At 39.0% G+C, this 23,473-nt stretch overlaps 1 protein-coding gene across 6 annotated transcripts in view; it reads right to left on the reverse strand.

The window, feature by feature from the left end:
• The window catches only part of Nckx30c (solute carrier family 24 member Nckx30C), a 224,846-nt gene that overhangs the window by 106,722 nt on the left and 94,651 nt on the right, over nt 1–23,473 (reverse strand). For 2 of the 6 annotated variants that reach the window (XM_076423862.1, XM_076423859.1), the window contains one exon: nt 1,731–2,010. In XM_076423862.1, the coding sequence (XP_076279977.1) occupies nt 1,731–2,010 (280 nt within the window). Of the gene's footprint in view, nt 1–1,730; nt 2,014–23,473 lie in introns of all 6 variants that reach the window. The other 4 variants (XM_076423861.1, XM_076423858.1, XM_076423863.1 and 1 more) reach the window with 3 other exon arrangements.

Consider the following 23,473-nt stretch of genomic DNA (forward strand, 5'->3'; position numbering starts at 1 on the left):
TTGCCTTCTCTGTGGATTATTTACAAACAACTCGAACACAATCTGCTCGTCAAAACACACTCCATAATTGTCTATGCATACAGGGTGTCCCACGCAACTGGAACAGGCTGTACCTCCTAAACGGTCGGGAATAGAGGAAAATGTTATAAGAAAAAGTTGAATGGCATCAGACGGTGCATACTACGCAACTAATTTTATGCACTTTTGTGCATCGGTGCATCAGAAAAATGCAACTGCACTTTTTTTAAAAATGGAAACCTACATTTTTGACTGCACCAATCGATGCAGTTTGTTGTGCTCTACATAAAAGTACTAACATACTTATTCGTTAAGAAGTTATCGAAGCTAAAAGTTCTCCGATTTATAATGGAACATAACGTAGGTACTCCGGAACACTTGCCGAGACCGAAATAATTCAGTGAACTTTTAGCTTATAGATAACTTCCTAACGAATAAGTTTAGGGCGTAAGTGCTTTTATGTAGAGCACAACAAACTGCATCGATTGGTGCAGTCAAAAATGTAGGTTTCCATTTTAAAAAAAAGTGCAGTTGCATTTTTCTGATGCACCGATGCACAAAAGTGCATAAAATTAGTTGCGTACTATGCACCCTCTGATGCCATTCAACTTTTTCTTATAATATTTTCCTCTATTCCCGACCGTTTAGGAGGTACAGCTTGTTCCAGTTGCGTGGGACACCCTGTATACTCCACATACAGAGTGGCAATTATAAAGCGTTACGGACAAATATTCCCAAAAATATTGATTGTACGCAAAAATGTTTCAGATGAAAGTTGTTCAATACCGAGGGGGATATCATGTGGTGGGACTTTTATTTTTCCCGGTGGACACTCCAAGGGGTGAGGTAAAGGTCAACTTTCTTTTTTTAAATGGAATGATTTTTTTTATCCACCATCATAGTGCGCGGATAAAAAAAAGTATCCTACGAAAATTGCTGGTCTTTTTACGTACAATAAGATCCCATAATAAAAAATATAGGTTTCCATTTGAAAAAACAAAGTTGACCTTCAAATGACTTGAAAACGCCACCCAAATAAAAAATTGAAACTGCTAGTTTGGATCATTTTCAAGATTTATTTGAATCGCGTCTGTGAAATAAATATGTTATAATAATTTAAAAAAACAGAACTATTGAATGATTGAATATAAGAAATATTGTTCATAAAGACACACTCACTTGCTTTGGGGAAAATAAATTTATGATAAATGTGTGACACGTGTGTTATGTGCGTCGGACATGCTTGTTGTCAAGATATTGATGTACGAACACCCTGTATATTTGGAGATATTCGTCTGTAACGCTCTATAATTGCTACCTTGTACAGTGGTCGAAAGATTTGAAGTCAAGACGACGTTACGATTGATTAATGTACTTTAAAAACTGAATTTTGTCATTGGTTTTTGGGGGATGACTGTTTGGATGACACGGATTAATTTGCACGCCTATTGCATATCATCGCGACATATCCTTCTCGACAGAAAAGAATTTTCGTCTGAAACAATGTTTCTGCATTTTGAATACTCGATTAGGGAATGAATCACGTGTAGTAGAGCGGAATGGTAATAGATCGGATATATATTGTATGTTATTGTAGTTTGTGGCGAAGTGGAGCCAGTTAACAGGTGAACGTCACTAGGACATCTAAGAGCGTGCTGTTAGCGCTAAGGCAAAGCGGCAAGCGAGAGTGATAGAGTGTGGAGTTGGTATACCGGCGCGGGACTGACCGTCGTGGAGCGGATCGATCGTGTGGATCATAAGTTGTAGCAGGCCGTGCCTGAACTTGGCGTGGCTCTCCCTGGAATGAGACGAGGAGCCACCGTGGGCTCCCTGTTCGCAGCCCTGGCCATGCCCGGCTGTACCACCGGCACCGCTGCTGCTGCCACCCCTGCTGCTGCACCCGGCTTCGACGCCCGCCGGTATGCCACTGCTTCCGCATGCACCCGAAGCGCCGCCCACGCTCGTCTCGCTACTGTTCGTCGCGTTCGGATGCTGCTGGAACACACACGTCATTTCGTCTCTCAATACAAATGTACAATCTCACCTCCTCATCCTCCTCATCCTCCTTCTATACGATCTTTATACTACACGCGGTGCACCCGACACGTTCCTCAGCCAACGCAAACTGCACCGGCTCGAGGAATCGCGCGTCCAAAGGTACCATTTCAATAAAGATATACAGTAGCGGACAAAAGTTTGAGACCGCTCTAAAGAAGACGATAACTTTTTTAATACTGTACTATACGATCTGAACTTTTTTGGGAAGCTAGAGCAATTAGTTTACTAAAGGATGTGAAAAGAAATTTTTTCAAAAATTGCAATTGATCAGAATTGTTGAAGATATTCTAAAAGTTGAATTTTTAACTTTTTTATGTGGGCCTATATTGAAAATTTAAAAAAAATACGTTTTGTACATCTGTGTGAATTAAACATATTCTGAAAATTTCGTCAAATCGACGACGTTGCAATGAGTTACCATCTTTAAACGTTATTCGCTCTAGCTTCCCAAAAAAATTCAAATTGTATAGTACAATATTAAATATTAAATTGTATAGTAGAATATTAAAAAAGTTATCGTCTTCTTTAGAGCGGTCTTAAACTTTTGTCCGTTACTGTAAGTTGTGTGATATACAGGATTTTCCAAAAACGTACTCTCTTGGAAGAGTCGATTCCTCAGGACATTTGAAGCAACTTTTTCGTTTGCGAGAACCTTCTCCGAGACTTTGTTAAGGTGGAAGGATAGTCACATGACAAAACTAACAAATATCTAGATTTTGAGTCGAAACATGGGTTTGCGGGGATTGGCTTTTTGTTCTTATTTGAACAGATTTTGGGCTGGGTGAGGGCTCATTCTAAAGAGCAAGGTTAGATACAGCCCGCTCTGGTCATCATATCAGTCAACAAAGTCTTTTTGTGACAGAAAAATACATTGGAATCTGCGGCTGTTTTCTCGATTTTTTCTCTACTTTGTACACTCATATTATTACATATAAACATAATCTCATGACCAGAGCGGGCTGTATTTAACCTTCCTCTTTGGAATGAGCCCTCACCCAGCCCAAAATCTGCTCAAATAAGGACAAAAAGCCGATCCCCGCAAACCCATGTTTCGACCCAAAATATAGTTAGATTCTATTATAGTTCTTTGCTAGTTTTGTCACGTGACTATCCTTCCGCCTTAAGGAGTTATGAAGGAGAAACGCGGACCAATCAGAGCGCGGGTCCGCGATAGGTCACGCTGAGCGTGGCGTTGGCATTGGCCGAGGCGGAGTCCGCCCGCTGTAGCCGCGTTCGGATTGGTCCGTGTAATTTCGTTGATAACTCCTGAATAAAGCCGCGCAGAACATTTTCGCAAAGGAAAAAGTTTCTTGAAATCACCTCAGAAATCACACGTTTCAAGGAAGTATACTTAACATCTTTCATTTATGAACATATCAATTTATAAACACATCAAGCGGACGTACCAAATGAATGCAATCTTGACGTCTCAATGAGGAAACCAATAATTTTCAGTGCTCGATAGTTTCAACACTACTACACAATACCCACAATCTACACGGTACACAAACATGTTTCTACAATTTATAGTGTGCAGAACAAATGGCCAAATATTGTTTGCCACCAAACTTCCTGAGTATGAATAGTGCCCGTTGGAAAAATAGTGTCGAATATTTTTCCAGATTTTGTGAAAGCGTTCATTTTCCGCTTCGCGTCTCCCCGAGGTATAGAAACAAAACATTCGGTATATGTAGTGAGATTTATACTATTAACTAGGAATCACAGAGAAAACTTGCCATACCCTCTTTAAAAAGAGATATCGGAACATCACATTTAAATCGGACAAAAAAAGCAAGATAAGTTTCTTTTCATATTTTTATTCTATCGAAGTACAATAGCTATCTAAATAATAATGAAACTACTATTTCCCCAATGTAATGTAAAACAATATATAAAGAATGTACCATCATTTCTTTGGTGATCGAGATACATAGAAGAAAAATGATCTTATTTTTACCTTTCATGAAGATTGTTTTTTAAAATGGTAAGATTATAAAAATATGAGAACGATTAACAACTTCGTTTGTCTCGCCAACGAGAATACGTTTCTCATTGAATTGTACAAATTTATTCAGGGAAAAATATTAATTATCGCGTATTTTAATCTCATTGGGGAAAAAATATCGTAGTAAAACGTACACCGTAGTAGTAGGTACATTTACCCTATTTGGATCTCTTAAATTCGTTTAATCTCTTGTCCACTTCCTTAACAAACGGAAGAAAGATGTCGAGGGTAACCAAACGAATTTATGTCACGGGCCAATAGAAGACACTGGCGAAACCGGAAGCGGAGGATCAGCTCGAGAATAAACGTCCTCTTCGTCCGGACACTCGCTTTCGAAGAGACGATCCCTCCGATCGTTTCTTTCCCCTACTATCCGCCGTTCGACGCCGGCCAGGTAACAAATGGAAAGGAAGATGACCCGTCTCATCAGCTATGCATGAAACGCTAAGGTAGCCGTCGGTACGCCCGCGCGCGCGGACCGTCTGCAGGAGTATCCAGGTCGCTTCCGGATAACTGAGCAACAGCTTTGGTCACGGATCACGGGACGCGCCTCTCTTCCCCGCGAGCACCTCGAAGCCCTCTCACCCTTTGTTCGTTCGGATACGGATGAATCGGGCCTGAAAGGAGGCCCGACCAAAGCCGCGTGAGACAATCGTGAAGCAACGAACGAGTCTAGCCGAGCCGATTGCGCTCCGACGACCCCATTTTGCATTCAATTACTCGCGAATTATGTCGCCGCCGGATCCGAGAAATCAGTCCACAGTTTCGCCCTTTGTACGCCCCTCAGACTAAAACCTCTTTCTCTTTCACGTTGCTGATCTCTTATGGTGGCTTTTCTTTCAATTGTAAACACTCGTGCTTTTGCATTCGGCGCGGCATAAATTCGTTTGGTTGTGTTCGGTATCGATTTTTCTTTATTAATAAGGTACGGAATTATAGGTAATTAATAGGGGTGGGGGCGGGGACCCGAGGCTCGATTCGGCTTTTGATGAACCCGAAGATCTATGACATTCGGGTACGTGAACATTATTAATTTTCGGGTTTCCGACCCGACCACTCATCCGGTTTCGACTTCGGGTACCCGAATATCACGAATTTTCGGGTCCCGACCAGAACTCGACTTTTCGGGTACCCCTCACCCCACCTCTTGTAATTAATTGTGTAATTTCTGTTTGTAAGTGGCTTCTTTTTAACCGACTTCGAAAAAGGAGAAGGTTACTCAATTCGATCTGTATGTGCCGTTTTTTCGCTTTCTTTTGCTATGTATGTTCACCGATTACGCCGAGATGGATGGACCAATCGGAACGAAACCTTTTGCATCTTGTAGAGCATGTCTCCGAGGTGGTTCCGTGAAAAAAAATTTTGCATTTTTTATTTCTTACGATTTTATTTGCGAAAATGTAGGATGGTGATGCCGTTGTGAACTCCGCTGAATGTTAGATATTAGAAACAGTTCAACAAAACTCCATTTAATTGATGTGAATACAAACGAACTTAAATACAATACAATCTTTTCGGAGGCGGCGCAAAATTGAAAATTTTCGATACTGGAAATTACGAAAATCCTTAAATTCTTCTACATGCTTTCACATATTAATGTATGTAGGTGTTCCCACCTACTGATTTCCAAGTTCACCATATTCCAATGAAATCGTAATCAGCAACATCTGTCATTTGGAAAATTTTTAATTTTTGCGCCGCCTCCGAAAAGATTGTATTCTATTTAAGTTCGTGTGTACTCACATAAATTAAATGGAAATTATTTTATACTTTTTAGTGCGTTTTTTCGAAGTCGGTTTAATTTTTTTTCAATTATAGTTATGTACAGTGGGTGGACCTTAACTATACCTGGTGAAATTATTTTTGCAAGATATTTTTCACGCCCCCCCCCCCTAAAATTATGCCATTGGGTAAGAAAAAAATTCCTGCAAAAGATGAAGTTGATCGGATAAGGGGAAGACGTGCCACATTCACGTTGAAGTTGCGAGAAATATGAAATATTCCCATTCCTATGTTTCATGTTTTTCGCAACTTCAACTCTTTTCGCGTCAATGTGGCACGTCTTCCCCTTATCCGATCAACTTTATCTTTTGCAGGAATTATTTTCTTACCCAATGGCACAATTTTAGGGGGGGGGGGTCCACCCTAATGTGGCACACCTTCCCGACGTCTCACAGTGGTCTAGAAGTCAGTTCTAGTGCGAATTAATTATTGTGCGAGGAAAAATTGACATTTTATGTAAAAATTACTTTTAAATATTTCAGTAAAGTAGAACCGCAATTAACGATTAATAAGTAGTCAATCGTTAACCACAATCTCAACGACTAAACGAGGAGATTAATTGTTAATTGCGATTAACGATTGAAATAGAAAAGTCGTCAATCGTTGATTAAATTTTTGCCCAACTATGCTGCCAAAAATGATATTGAACATCTGTTCGTCATCTGTAACACTGTAGTCAACTAATTGCTCTAGCTTCCAAAAAAAGTTCAAATCGTATAGTACAATATTAGAAAAGTTATCGTCCTTTTTAGAGCGTCCGAATATTTGTCCGAGTCACTGTACATTTACAATGTACGTCAACAACATGATTGTTCGAATATATTTATACATCCTGTAAAAATCGCAATGTGCCAACGCCAGGGGATTAGAGAATAATTTGGCGAACAGCATGTTCAAAGAATGGGCTGTAAATACCAGTGTTCTAAATTTTCCCGTTCGGGAAAACAAATCGCAAGTTTTCACTTTCACGTTCACTTATGGAAGCGTTCGCAGTGGCGGGTTCACGATTGACAGTGCGTGACGATGGATACGGAGCAAGCAGAAACGTTAAACGTTGCACGCCGGGGGCGTAAAATCGAGGACCCTGGACAAGCGGCGTCAGTTTCCAAATCGATCGACATTCTCTCGATTGGATTTCCCGACACAATGACAATCACAGACAGTCTGGACTGGTCCCGAACAATCCCGCCGGCACGCGGTCGCCAGTTTGCACAAAATCTAATCGTACACAAAACCTATATCCCCGTCACCTGTCAGTCATTACTAGAGTGCGAATCTTTAGACATTTATGATGAGAAAGATTCCGGGAGAGGAGAGGAGAGGAACATTGATATCTTACTTCCAACATACTAAAATTGTTTAGGCAATATTGCATTATTTGTTTAGAAATTGAGGTGACTTTCAATTTTGTTGTGAATGGAATGCTGTGCATTTTTTTATACCATATGAATGCCAAAACGAATTTATTGGTAGACGACATGAATGACTTTCAAGGTCATACCTGGTCAGAAAATGGATCGTTTCGGATTTTGTTCAAATTTGAATATGTTGTAGTTAGGGATTGCAATACCGGACTAAAAATACAATACCGGTATTCGGTCTTTTTTTACACGTTGTACCGGTATACCAGTATTAGGAATTTTCATAAAGGTACAAAAACACAGTTGTTTAATAGGAAAAAACATTAACTAATTTATTGACTTCATACTTTTGAAATGTGATTGTAAAAAACATAATGCATCTATTGAACTGTCATTAAGCCTTGAACGTATTTTTCTGCACAAATTACCTGCAGTTGAAAATGATCTTTCCACATCCACGCTGGTTGATGGTACTGTTAATAATGAGCGATATACTTTCTCTAAATATTTGCCTCGATGTCTCCTTCATCTTCCAACAACTCGGTCTCTCGTCTGACGGTTTTGGATAAATCTATTTTTTGTATTATTGGTCGTGACCATTTTTTTTATTTATAGCTAATTGTAATTTCTTCTCGGGAGACAATTCTTTTTCGATATTAACATCAACATCATCTTCAACGAATTCTTCTGGATAGGTTTGTGTTTGGTTTTCATAAATGTTTTTGTGGAAATTGACGACGAACTTAATTAAATTTGACCTTGTTAGCTTCTTTTCTTCCTTTCCGTTTTCTTTTTTAAAGTCGTTATAATTATGTAAATACCTTAAAATATTTTCGAGTTCACTATGCCTTTCCTGTACACGAATTTTCAATGCACTGTATAATTCCTCAGACAGTGGCGTGTCCTTATCTTTAAGTGATTGCAACATAAAATTTATTTCTGCATTCGATGTTAATAAGTTGGAATCCTTCCGACATAATGCTTCCACAGCCAGCTTTATTGGAAGCAGAGCTGATACAGTTTTTGTTATTAAAATGAATTCACTGTCGGAAAAATTAATTTGTAAATTTAAGTCAATTAATGCTTTCTGAATTGGATTTTTTAATTTCAAAAATCGTTCCATCATTCATAACAAACTGTTCCAGCGTGTTTTAGAATCTAATATTAGCATAAGTTCTTTTTTTATTTCAGTAAGTATATCATTTTGTAAAACGGCATTTTTAGTAGGGGAACGTTTAAATATTTTAACAACTTTTCGAATTTTCTTAATTATAGGAAGCAATCCTTGGTAAGTTAATATTTCGTCCTCGTTACTATTATCTTCGTCATATTAAAATGAGGTACTTTCAACAATTGTATTATTATTTTCTTCATTGTCACTCTCTTTGAAATCATAATCCGAAGTTTATAAATCCAGATTTCAGCGGCGAACGTATTTCAAATAAGAATAGATGCCCCAAAACAATGTTTATTATTTATAACTAATACCGAAAATACCGGTATTTTACCTTAGCAAATATCGGTTTCACGAAATTGCAAAATAGCACGAAATACCGGTATTCGGTATACCGGTAGACCGGTATTGCAATCCCTAGTTCTAGTCTTTAGTGACCTATGAATGAATCTCACAATCCTTCGATGTTTTAAAAATTGTTGGTTTTATAGACGTGTAAAGAAAGGTGTCAACCTTTCTTCATTAAATGATAAGACCAGAACTAACAAACCGATGAAACTGAGCTTTTAGGAACTCATAGTGAAAACATGGGAATATCTATTAAAAATTGTATCATTTGAAAAAATGTTCTTCTAGCTGGGAACTTTTCAAACATTTGAAAAAATGAGGATATAGCCCCAAGTGTCCCCTTGCCCCTTGACGGACATGCCTTTGAAAAGATGGGCATTTTTAAATGTGTGTTGGACCGAGATTGATGACAAAAATGTCATAGTAATAACTATAACTCTTGAAGCATAAAAGATATCGGGGTGAAATTTTCACTAAAATTCGTTAAAAAATTATCCCCATCTACTGGTAATTATCGTAATAAATATATATTTTTTGTAATAATTTTATAATTAATTGTTCACAATTTTATCCTGAAAATAATACAGTAAAGTCGCGTTATTTTGTAGACGGCCGTGTTCTGTACGGAGAAATATCGTGTAGGAACACTATTTTTACCACGTTTTTATTAACTCGCTTTCTTGTCTGTCTGTCTGTTTGTCTGTTTGTCTGTTTGTCTGTTTGTCTGTTTGTCTGTTTGTCTGTTTGTCTGTTTGTCTGTTTGTCTGTTTGTCTGTTTGTCTGTTTGTCTGTTTGTCTGTTTGTCTGTTTGTTTGTTTGTTTGTTTGTTTTTTCTTCCCGATGAGCTAGAGACTTGTTATGACTGAGTCTGCCGCGCCGACCGCGCCGAAAGTACAAAGGAAGCACGGATCGCGCTGTCCTTCCTTCCGCTCGAGGCTTTCATCGCCAATTAAACCACTAAATACAGTTGAAATTATATCGTGTTTTGTGTCATTGCAATCAGACAACTGCCATAAATAAGTTGCGGAAAGTCCCATAAAAAATAATAAAAAATAAAGAAGTTTCGTAATTGGATTAGCAAGGGTTCATACCGCATCACGGCCCCTGCGGCGCGGCGCGGCGTTATCCCTCAGTGGAGTGAGTAGGCACTTGACAAAATCTAGATAGGCTGTCGCTGAGAAATAACGCGACTTTACTGTAGTAAAATTAGTCGAACATAGTAGAAGGATGAAAGAAGTCAGACCGGTAGAGCCAGACATGCAAATCTACTCCCGCTATGAAAAATCGAACGATATGCTAACGGTTGTTGTGTAACTAGTTCTAGAATCGAGGTGGACAGGTAGACAATGTCTAGTTCGAAAGATGGTGGTCCGCTTGATATAAGAGAACGAAGAAAGAGAAAAGGAGAGGGGGAGGAAGAGAGAAAGAGAGGTCGACAGTGAACGAGACGCAGTTCTCGGTATCCGAGAGCCAACTAAGAAGACTCTCCGGTTGGGTACTTTACCAAACCTCCTCCGATAAAGTACACTCCAGAGAATGAGAAATTCGAAACAGTAGAAGGCATTACGCCGGGCCGTGCTTCGTTTCCAGATTAACGTCGAACTTGGAGGGAGTTTTCGTTAGCGAAGCAAAAATTCGAGTGGCGGGGGGGGGGGGGGGGGAGGAAGAACGATGACGGTTCCTCGTTAACGAGTTCCCTTGAGCATAGCCCGAACCCGTTTAAAGGGAACTTCCGGTGTCCGATGACGCATTGAAATTTACGAGCGAGAGGAATACCCACCCCCACCCGATGGTCGACCCCAGTACTCGATCAGAACTCGATATTTCTTCCATGATTCGAATTCTTACTGCGAGAGAACCAGAGTGTTGGATACAGTGTGTATCCCGATATGTCACTTGTATCTTGTAGAGACCACTGCAATCGTAAACGAAACGTCGACAGCGAGACGTTACTGAAACAGTGACAAAACATCGTTGTTTCTCATAATTTCTTTATGTAAGTTTTATTGGTGTTTTCGCGACATTTTTCTGGGTAATAGTCCAGTCGCAAGGTACTTTTACCTGGAAAGTATTCCGAACTTAATGACATTTAGGGGTATTCTGGGGAGTCGGATCTGAGTTTTCGTCCTCGAGGACCCTGTGCTCACTTGGGGAGGGAGAAAAACCACGAATTTTGTTACCTGTTTTTGATATTTCGCCTATAACTCAAAAACTATTTGGTCCTACGATATGTTTCTCTGAACGTAGGAACGTTTAATATCACATAATATATTTTTATGATTCAGAAAATGTAAGTATAACTTAAGGGAAACGCAGAAAAAAGTGGTTTTTATTTTTTTTTACTATGACGCACCACTCTCAAGAATTTGAAAAAAATTGATCATAATGCCTACGGTAATATCTCATTGCTAAATTTAATCTGGAGTAGCACCTCTTAGATTTCTATATGAAATCTGCATTTTTTCGATTTTTTTCGTGTTTTTCATTTTGTTACAAGCAGAGCTTGCAACGGAAAAATCTGGAAATGATACCTAATATGTGGCTTGGTATCCGAAATGTGTCAGATTTTTTTCAGAAATTTTAATTGTCAATAAATAGGGAAAATGGACCAAAAACTGGTTTTTCGATTTTTCTCAATAACTACCCTTATAGATGAGATATGGGGCTGAAACTTGGCAGAGAGGAGTCTTTTAGGGTAGGCTATCGTATGCTCCAAACTCGATTAAAATCCCGCCGGGAGGACATTTCACCACAAAACCCGGGTATAGACTTTCCTTCAAAACATTTCCTAATTTTGAACGCCTGTCTCTCGGTACCTATTGGGTCAAAAAATACGTTTGATCAGTGAAATTTGAAGGAAATGTAATGCTCTTTACAAAAATGAAAAAGAAAAAGTTCGTAGGACCCATAGTTTTTGAGTTATAGGCGAAATACCAAAAACAGGTAACAAAAATCGTGGTTTTTCCCCCTCCCCAAGTTAGCACAGGGTCCTCGACGTCGAAAACTCAGATACGACTCCCCAGAGTACCCCTAAATGACGTGTCTAAATTTCATTATGTTCGTAATACTTTCCAGGTAGACGCCCTTTTTTCGACCTGGCGTCTGGACTATAAGTAGAGTCCAAACACGATGCCGTTTGGATTGGATTTACTCGTTTAATCCACGATATAGTGGAACCTCTATTATCTGAACGAATTAGTGACTACGATTAAATCGTTACTAACTTGTACAGTGAATCATATTGTGCATAATGAATACGTAGAGTCGGATAATCGAGGTACTACTCTATACCATGGATTGAACAAGCATAATCCAAACTGCATGGTGGTTGGACTCATTTTACTAGAAAGAAAGTCACGGATGTGTCCATAAAACTTTTAAAAAGAAATCATTGAAAACAACAAAGTTTCGTTATTAGAATCGTTACTTTTTTCAGGAATTCTGAGCCCTTCAAATAATTCCCAGGCTAAATCTTTTTAATCGTTCTACTGTTTCGAACTCGACTCAGCAATTTCCACCGTAATTGCCCGAAATTCGCAGTCTAATTATGGCAGTGCCTCGTCTGCAGCATGTCATCGTTGCAGTAAACATTTGAACAAGCATCTTGTCGGCCCCGCGGAAGATCGAATATTAATTCCCGCGCGTTGTCCGTGGGCAACAGATTTTGAAATCGCGAGCTCATGGGGGAGCGTAACAGTAATGAGAGAACTATGTTTCGCGTGTACTCCGTGGAAATTCTATCGTATCCGTTCGCATAGTTGGCTCGTCCCTGCATCTCCCTGTAGACGTTCGCTTGCCGTACCGCGAGCGCTCTCTCGTATTAACCGAACTTTCCGCGGCTGTTACGCCGCCGGCACACGATAGCACCAGCTGTTTACGAATTCGCGAGGGGTTCGGCCCGCGAATTTGCATCATTTGCATAGAATCGGCAAGACGGGGGGGGGGGGGGACACGAAATAATGACACAGTGTACCTGACGCCAGAAATCTGACTTCAGCCTTGTAATTCCGCCACCTCGAATCGCACTGCATTTCCTAATTATTCCTCGGAATAACACAGTGGTCGAAAACGCGAAAAATAAAACCAAAAAAGAAAGACTTGAAAGACATATTTATAATATGAAGAATAAATGTCACGAAATACAAAGTTTATAAACGACAACGTCGGCGATTTAAATTGTCTGGAAAAAGTACTAAATACGTAGAAAATGAACAATTTTAAATACAGTAAAGTCGCGTTATTTCTCAGCGACCGCCTACCCAGAATTTGTCAAGTGGCTACCCCCTCCACTGAGGGGCAACGCCGCACAGTGGGACCTTTCGTCTAAATCGGAGACAAAATCAAAGAACTTTCGATAGAAATGAGGTAGATCGATGAAATTTTTAAAAAATTAAAGCTGAAACTTGGCAAAATATGGGAAAATAGGGAGAGTATGGTACGAACGTTTTATAACTTTGAGAAAATTCGTTAAACTTTCACAATTTCAAGAACATTGCGGTTTTTTCAATACCACGTCAATACCACGATTTCTTGCAAAATCCTGAGGTCGTAGACAAATTTTGAGACCAGATTTGAAATCAGCGTGAAAAAATCTACACGAAATGATGTATAGCATGTTAAAAAAAGTTTTTTCCGCACGTGGTATAGAAAAAAGCGCAATTTTCTTGAAATTGTGCAAGTTTAACGAATTTTCTCAAGGTTATAAAACGTTCGTACCATAATCTCCCTATTTTCCCATATTCTGCCAAGTTTCAGCTTGAATTTTAAAAAATTTCACCGCTCTACCTCATTTCTATCAAAAGTTCTTTGATTTTGTCTCCGATTTGGACGAAAGGTTCCACTGTGCACCGCAGGGGCCTCGAAGCTCGAGCTGCCTCGGTCTCCGAGCAGTGTAAAGATGCCGCGTAATCTGATCTCGGCTCGGGTATAACGGTGTGAAAGTGTGAACCACTACTAATCCAATTACGAAACTTCTTTATTCTTCATTATTTTCTCATGGGACTTTCACCAAATTATTTGTAGCATTTTTCTGATTCAAATGACACTAAACACGATATGATTTCAACTGTATTTAGTGGTTTAATTGACGGTGAAAGTTTCGGGCGCAAGGAAGGATAGCGTATGGGAAAGAAAGGGACACAGACAGTGACCGTCGCCGGCACAGTTCAAAGGCCCGCGTGTCCCCACAATGTAATGCCAATAAACAAACTTTTTTGTTATTACTTCTTTTTTTATGGATTTTTAAATGATACTAAACACGATATAATTTCAATTGTATTTAGTGGTTTCATTGACGGTATGGGGTAACTAAGTTATGCTCCACATGTACCGTAAATATGGGCCAAATTATATCGTGTTTCGTGTCATTTTAATCAGAAAAATGCCACGAATAAGTTGGTGAAAATCCCATAAAAAATAATGAAAAATAAAGAAGTTTTGTAATTGGATTAGTAGTGGTTCACACCGATACGCTTCGGCCGCGCGATCCGTATTCACAAGCTGTCCTTTTCTACCTTCTGCTTGGTTTTTACTCTCGCCGCGGTCGGCGCAGTAGACGCAGTCATAAAAAATAGTGTCCTTACGCGTTATTTCTCCGTGCAGAACAGCCGTTTGCAAATTAACGCGACATTGTTGTATTTCTACTGCGTTTGACTTGGTCCATTCTTTCTACCGTGTCCAACTTATTTAATTCTTTCTACTAAGTCCGAGTGGTATCGTGCCGGATTGCTTTACTGGTCCTTTCGTGTCTGAGCTGTTTTATCTTTCTACTATGTGCGATTTGTTTTTTTACTGTTTTTACTGTGTTTGACTTGTTTTACTGCTGATGAAGGTGACCTTGATATCTTTCAAATATTTCTACTGCGTTTGACTTGGTCCATTCTTTCTACCGTGTCCGACTTATTTCATTCTTTCTACTAAGTCCGAGTGGTATTGTGCCTGATTGCTTTACTGGTCCTTCCGTGTCTGAGCTGTTTTATCTTTCTACTATGTGCGATTTGTTTTTTTGCTGTTTTTACTGTGTTTGATTTGTTTTACTGCTGATGAAGGTGACCTTGATATCTTTCAAATAATGACCAAAACTTTTGGTATCCTGTGAGTTCCATTTAACATATCTTTGAAAACGACAAAGATATGATGTACAAACATTAGATGACTCATCCAGTATAAACAAATAGCTAAAAATTTGGATAGTAATGTAAAACTTTGAGTGCTCCGTAAACCTAGTGCTAAAGAGAGCCACAAATATTTCAATTCTTTGAAAGTGCACTGAGTGGAGCTATTAAAAATGTACAGCAAGGGAAAGCAAACAAGAAAAGAGGAAAACAGGAGAAGAGTTTTCTAAACGTAACCTGAATGGCTGAACAAGTGGCATAGGCGTCGGGAAGTGATTTTAGCGAAATCGTTAACCGAAAAACAACAGAGAAACGGTGGCGAATTTGTTGGATGCAGGTGCGCTCGACTCTGCCGGTTCAGAGATCTCGACTCCTGTATATTTTTCCTCCATGATTCATGGCGGCGCGGGACGGTTCGCATCGAATGTTTCGGGCTTTGGAAAAATGGCGGATCACCAACACGCGTTACTCGGTACAACGAGATTGCTTTCGGATTCGAACTAATTCGTTGAACAATAGAACTCCATTTATCGGGCCGCCGTTTATTCGAACGGAATTTATTCGAGTGCCCGATTAACCCATTAAAGGAAGATGAATTAACTCGTCGCGATATTCATCACGTCTTTCATTGATTTTTCAGGTGGATTTGCAATCGATCGAGCTGCTGTTGCGTCGTTCTTGTACCGCTACATCTGAGTCGTTACTTTATTAATTGATGGAGAAGTATTATGTGATTTTATTATACGCACACGATTTTAAAAATAAATGATCGATCGAATGAGAATGTCATTTGAAATTGAAGTTGCATAAACATTCTTATACAAATGTACAATACTGAATGTTTTATTCAGAATTCAATTTATTAGTGGATGAATATACAGTTATTCTTCAATCGAAGTCCTGGGTCGCATATCTAATCGAAGTCCAGTGCCTACTCACTGCACTGTCGGCCAACGCAACGCTGCGCCGCGCCGCACAGTGGGTGAAACCGATGAATTCTGTGTCAAAATCAAAGAACTTTCGATAGAGCGATGAAATTTTTTTTAAATAACAGCTGAAGATTGGTAGAATATGAAATAATTATGGATATTGTGGTACGAACGTTTTTTAACCTTGAGAAAATTCGTTAAACTTGCACAATTTCAAGAAAATTGTAGTTTTTCCAATACCACGCGCGGAAAAAATTTTTTTTCACATTCTATACATCATTCCGCGTAGAATTTTTCACGCTGATTTCAAATCTAGTCTCAAAATTTGAAATCAGCGTGAAAAAATCTGCGGAGAATGATGTATAGCATGTGAAAAAATTTTTTTTTCCGCGCGTGGTATTGGATAAACCACAATTTTCTTGAAATTGTGCACGTTTAACGAATTTTTCCAAGGTTAAAGAACGTTCCTACTATAATCGCTCTATTTTTCCGATATTTTGCAATGTTTCAGCTTTAATTTTTAAAAAATCATCGCTCTATCTCATTTCTATCAAAAGTTCTTTGATTTTGACATAGATTTCGTCGGTTTGGCCCATAGTGCGCCATAGGGCGGCGATGATTGATCTCGGCTCGGGTATATCGGTGTGAACACCACAACAGTGACTCGAGTGAATCGAATTCTCAAACTTCTTAATCTTCATTATTGTTTTATGGGACTTTCACTAGCTTATTCCTGGCATTTCTCTGATTAAAATGGCACCAAACACGATATACTTTCAACTGTATTTAATGGTTTAATCGACGGTGAAAGTTTCGGGAGCAAGGAAGGACAGCGACAACGCGGGCCTTTGAACTGTGCCGGCGACGTCGTCGACTGTCCGCGTCTCTTTCTTTTCCATACGTTCTTCTTCGTTGCGTTCGAAACTTGCATAGTCGATTAAACCACTAGACAAAGTTGAAATTATATCGTGTTTGATGTCATTTTAATCAGAGAAACGACAGGAATAAGCTAGTAAAAGTCCCATAAACCGCGATGATGAAAATTAAGAAGTTTGAGAATTCGATTCACTTGAGTCAATGTTGTGGTGTTCGCACCGGTATACCCGAGCCGAGATCAATCATCTGCGCCCTACGACGCGGCGCAGCGTTGGCCGGCAGTGGAGAGAGTAGGCACTGGACTGCGATCGCACAGGCGACCCAGGACTTCGATTGAAGAATTACTTCTTACATTCTTCAGGTAATTACATGTGACAAGAAAGCTGATTCTGTGAAATTCAAAGAATATTGCTCGGAGGCAGCTAAATTGCGCATTAAAATTTATCCATGGTATAGACTATCTCCATCAGTTCATAAGGTTCTGCAACATGGAGGTGAAGTACTTGCTACATTTGAACTGCCAATTGGTTTGTATTCAGAAGAGCCACAAGAGGCAAATAATAAAGTCTTCAGGAAATCACGAGCTGAAATCTACCGAATGTGTTGCCGCAAAAAGACAAATATAGATATTATACGGCATATGTTATTATCATCCGATCCACTTATAAGCTCTCTAAGAGTAAAGGATGGCAAGCACAAGGAAGTTCTTTTTCAAGAAGCAAAAACGCTGCTGTTGGATCAATAAATGAATGGTAAGTCTCCTAAGTACCGAATGTAATTCTATTCAATTGGTAATTCTCAGGGCCAGATTCACAGTTTAAAATTTTGCCGTTTAGGATTTAGGGTTAAGAAGTGTCGGCAACTCAGCTGGGACATGCAAATTTTGTGGTATGGGCGGATGAAGTATCGGAGTTATTGGGCTTTGTAGATAAGGATTCTTGATTGTGGCAGTTAACGATTTTCACGCAGCACGTCATCAAAGTATAGTCCTTCACGAACATTTTTAAAAAAATTCCAATTGAATCGATGAAAAACTGCAGATTTTTGTCCAAAAAGATCGGTTTCTGGCCCACTGTGCGTCGGAGAGTTAAAAAGATAAAGTTGACGGAATATCCGCGGGTTCTAAGAAATATATCTAGTCGGCCGGTCGTGCCAAGAGAGGTCCTGCGAATTTCCGCTGACTGTTCCGCGGCCGGTATTTGCTCCCGTCGTTAAAAATTGTGCGAGATCGGGGCATGTTAAAGGATCCTGGAGCCGAATAGTGGGTCGAGTGGCGCAAGTGTGTAACCCAGCGACGGGTAGAGTGGGTATGGAGGATCGGGTCGAAGTCGGGTCTCGGCCCGAGGCTTCGGAGATCTTCGCCAAAAACTGGCAGGAACTCCTGCGCTTGCCTTTGCTGCGCCCCGAAGTGCATATCCCTGCGTCTGCAGAATATAAAACTCGCTCTACCGGACGATCGAACGAAGTCTCGGGGTGTCCGGGAGGATTAACGACGCGCCGTTACCCTTATCAAATTTATGGAATTTTACTTTGCCCACTTTTCGCCCGGAAAATTTATTCCTTGACTCCAGACGTCGTTTTCCACCAAATCAAATCCGCTTCTTTAAATGTTTCAATTACCGATTGTATATTTTAAATGAATTTTCTTGTCGAAATCGTAGGGGTGACTTAGAAAATGTACATTGTCTAAGATTTATTGTTCGAAACAGCAATTTCGCAGCTGGAGCAGCCATTGCTGTGTTTTTGAATGGATAAATTGTGGGAGCTGTTTGAGCATACATAGTATACAAGTTTACAAGAATATTTTATTTGCTTCTATTATATTGTTTTCATATTTTGAATACATGGAAATGTTTACTTTTTGCTTTAACAGGTACGGGAAGATCTACACTCCGGAATAAAAAGATCGTCTATTTTTCCTCATTTAGTACATTAAACTGAAGAAAATGAATATTTTAATATGTCAACATATTTTGACATGGCTGTACATACAATGTACTGTGAATATCATCCACAATATATACTTCAATAGAATTTTCGAAATGAAAACGTACATATTGGGGCCCACAAGCGGGACAAAATGATAGCACAAATAGCAGTTTTACATCTGTCAGTTGTGGAGAAGTTACTGAAGAGCAAACATTCATTGCAAAACGTAATTGATAAAGTGGGTACTAGCTTCTTTCGTGCTTATTTAATAAAACAATATACTAAATCGTTAAGATTGGGTCGTGGAAAAGAACTAACTTAAGGAAAGGAAAAAACTTAAAGGAAGAACAAGATCGAATTACACAAATATCAAAAACTGTAAATAGATGCCGAAAAGTTATTATGAGCTTGTTAAATAATCCTGAAAATTACGGGACAATGAAGAGTTCTGGGCACCCACAAAGTTTAACTGCCCGTGAAAAACGTGCAACATTGAGAACAGCATCAAATTCGAGGATGACTGCGAGACAAATCGCCGAAAGTGTTGGCGTAAACACTAACGGAAAGAACGTACGTTGTGTTTTACAAAAATGCAAGCACTTAGCGCGAAGAGAATTGCAAAAGAAACCTTGGTTAAAGATGGAGTATGAAGCGTTCCGCTTACAATTTGCCGAAAAGCATATAAATATGAGGACAAAGCGGCAAAGAGTCATATTTGCTGACGAAAAGAGATTTAATTTGGATGGTCCAGACGGCGTAGGCTATTACTATCATGATTTGAATGGAGAACAGCAACTTTTAAGCCGTCGCCAAATGGGAGACGGCTGTGTGATAATTGGGGCCGATATTGGATATTGGGGTAAAACAGAAATCAAATTTATAAAGGGACGAATGAATAGTGAACGGTATATTGAAATGATAAATGAACAACTAAACACTTATGCTGTAAGAATTGCTGCAAATAAACACATTTTACAACAAGATAATGTCGCAATCCACGCGGCGAAAGTGGTCAGAGAGGAAATACTTCTCTTCAAAAATTATTCGTGTTTTGGAGTGGCCAGCAAGATCTCCTACCTCAATATTATTGAAAATTGTTGGGGATATCTTGCCAGAGCTGTGTACGAAAATAGCAGACAATTCCAAAATATTAACGATTTAAAATAGTGCATTTTGGACGAATGGAAGGATATTATTAAATTGTATAAATATTTACCAAATCGAATGATTAAAGTCGTTAGCTGTAACGGAGGTCCTAAAAAATATTGAGCATTGATTTTTATCGATTAATTCTGTTATATTTCAAGTTTTTCGTTAAGTGTGCTATCATTTTGTACCTCTATATTTCGTTAATAATTCTACTTTATTTAATAAAAATGTGGATAAGTTAATGAAGCTTTGTTTCATTTCATTCATATATGTTGAGAAAGACACACTAAAAATATGTGTATATAAATAGTTGAATTTGTAATGCTTAATAAACAGAAATTACATTAATTTCAAAGTGTGCTATCTTTTCGTCCCGGAGTGTACATATGCTACTAATATACTACAGGTATACTTCGGGTAAACATTTTTTATCCGAAAGTACCCGAAACACTAACAAAATGCAAATGCCCATTACTAGCTGAATACGTCTCCGGTTTACATCGGATAAAAGTCAGCCCTTAAGTACGCGAAGAAACCAGAATTTTCCCGTGGTAAATATCATGTATCTTGTATTTCTATTCAGAAATTTTTCGTGGGATTGTTGCCTGTTTCCGGTTAAAGAACACGCCGAGTAGAATGGCGTCACGCCCGTTTCCGTGTAGGTTGGTTTCCGTTTCCGAATAAATCCGTCGCGTCGCGATACATCCGTCGAATATTATTCCGCTCTATTTATTATTCCCTTTTCTGTCCCGATGTGTCTCTGTGTATGCTCTCGTTCGAGAGTCGTTTTGTCCCCTGACAGCGCGGCGGCGACGCGTTCGATCCCGCGTTTTATTTCGTCGGGACGAGCGGCTGGGATCGTTCCGCGGTCCACGTCGATATTTTCGCGAACAAACACCCTCCAGGAGCGAGTTTATTGCAGGAAAACCGTGACGGTCCTCTCCAAGGTACACACCGGCGTGCACCTCGAAGACGCTGGATTTTCCTCGACGACTCGCGGGAAAACGCCGCTGGATATAACGATCGCGATAAAGTACAGCCGAGGAAGAGAAAGAGACCCCGTACGCCCCGCGAAACTTACCAAAGAATACGAACAACGCGGCCGCACTTAATGAGATTTCCTTTTTCATCTTGGAACTTCGTCTTCGGTGTTCTGGGAATATTTTATGGCGGGAGAGCTCGTTGAAAAGCGCGTGAATTATAAACCGCCCCATTCCCGTGCTGGATCAGCTAGAAATATCTATCTTCTACGTTGAGGGTCTTCGTAGAAATCACGTGATAACTAGACAGCGGATTTTTATGCAAAATAAAAACGTCCTACCTGAATAGAAACAAACTAGAGTGAAATGGAACTTTATTTTCATTCTTAATATGTTTAACAGATTGAAAATAATGCAACAGTGCTTGTAAATTGATCTAATGTCGTTACACCTACTGATTTTTGTCATAAATGCATCAAATCCGCTGTCTAGACATTACTTTCGATTTCGTTTGTAGGATACAAACCTTTGAATCGTAAGGTTTTTATATTCCTCGAAGACGCGCGGGTTGGAGTTATGAATTTTTATTGGGGAAATTATCTGTTGGTTTCAGTTGGAAACTTTTCTGTATTCTTCTGGAAGGTTCGTTCTGTTTTACGGAGGTTCATTCTCATTGAAAAATTAACTTGTCGATGGTGAAAATTACAAGCTAAGTTATACATATTTTTTGAACGTTTACGTACTTGAGAACGCTTGTCAAATAACAAAACTGAACGAGGATCTTGTTCAAACTGACACATGTTATAGTGCATAGGAAATGAGGGAGGGTTTAAGTCATCACTTTGAAAACACTCTGTACTTATGAATTTTGCATCGCGGAAACTACTTGCCACGCGGCACTGAATCTCTTTTATATGAAACTTGAAGGTTTGGTGTACTACCAAATTTTTACATCCTTAAGAACATGTTTTCTCAACGATAAAAATTACAATCTTTCCATGTTTTAAATATCGATTTAAAAACACTTGTATCAAATCTGTGCCGATTTAAATGGTAATAATTAATTATCAGTTTGATGAACATGTAACAAATTTTTTGTAGTATATCAGAAGGCCAATCAGATCATCTACACCAATTTTCATCAACTTTCTATCAACATCAACTCAGCTGTATTTTCAGAAAGTCGCACCACTCGCTCCGCTAAATTTTTTGCATGGAAAAACGGGATGAAAGTTCCACTAAAATTCATTAAAATATTATTCCTATAATATATAGTTACGGATAGAGAATATATTCCGTTCGTTTTCTCACAGGAATCTCTTCCAAATCGTCTCTGGCAGGAAGCGTCCTAGATAACCTTTCATATCATAGTTGAACCCATTAATTTAGGACCGAGCTCTGGCTCCGATTTCATTAGAAGTGACAAAAATGAGAGTCTGGCCCTAGGGCATTCCATTCATTGTAGGAGTATATAAACCCTTAGATTCTGGGTTACCATGGGTTCGTCGACAACTGATTTGACCGACAATAACTTTCGTCGACACTATGTTTTCCTCGACATTGTGAAATGGTCGACAAATAATTTGACCGACACTATGTTTTCATAGACACGGTCAAATTGTCGACGTCTGCTGCTTTCATCGACAGCCCGTGTTTAGCGACAGGTTTGATTCGTATTTGCTAATGTTGACTAATCGTTATTATCACTGTTATGTTCTAGACGCATTTAGTTGCTTGTATAATAAAAAATAAAGAGAAGTACAAAGAATTTCTTCAAATAAACAAACTTTATTAATAGGTACACACAAATGAACAAAAATCATAATATTTAATTTAATTTCAAACATAATTGTGTAAATACATATACATAATTTGAATGAACAGAACGAATGCTACGCATATACACATATACATATACGGTTTACAAAACATAACAAAATTGTACAATAATTACATAAATATCAAGTAATGAAATCAAAGCGATATATTTTGTGCTAAAGCCTTTAAATGATCCATATAACTGTACATTTCTCGGCTCTCTAGTATTTTTCTAATACGTCGACGAAAACATAGTGTCGGTCAAATTATTTTTCGACCATTTCACAATGTCGAGGAAAACATAATGTCGACGAAAGTTATTGTCGGTAAAATCGTGTCGATCAAAACAGTGTCGGTCAAATGAGTTGTCGACGAACCCATGGTAACCCTAGATTCTTACTCTCGGGGGCTAGTATGTACTTCGGTAGACACGTATCACGTCACGTCGTGAAGTATTTCGGAAAGCCAACTTTTAGTGAGAACGGACTAAAGTACCTTCTGAATCAGAGTTAACCATATAGATTCCGCGAGTTCGGTTTAAAATCTATTAGGCAGTGTTAAAGTTGTTTCCGAGTCCCCCGCATTACCAGTGCGTCAAAACCGAGCATCATAGTTAGGTAAATTCCTTCTTTTACCTTTTATACCTTTTATCTTCATTTTCATACGTGACAATTACACATTTGTATCACAGATATTTATAATTAGAATATATTTGTGTTCTTTGGTAATTAGAGCAAATTTATTAAATCCATAATTATCGTCCAATATCCTAATCTAGTAATTGAACGTTCCCACACGATACAACCTCACCGCTCGGGTTGTATCAATTAGATTATGTTAGTTACGAGGCCTACTAACTATCCTAGCCATTCCCCGATTACGCATCAGGTTCGTTCGCGACTTACCAATTGTCCAAATAGAGATTTTTCCTAT

The sequence above is a fragment of the Lasioglossum baleicum genome, chromosome 5, assembly GCF_051020765.1.
Source record: "Lasioglossum baleicum chromosome 5, iyLasBale1, whole genome shotgun sequence".
Lineage (NCBI taxonomy): Eukaryota > Metazoa > Arthropoda > Insecta > Hymenoptera > Halictidae > Lasioglossum > Lasioglossum baleicum.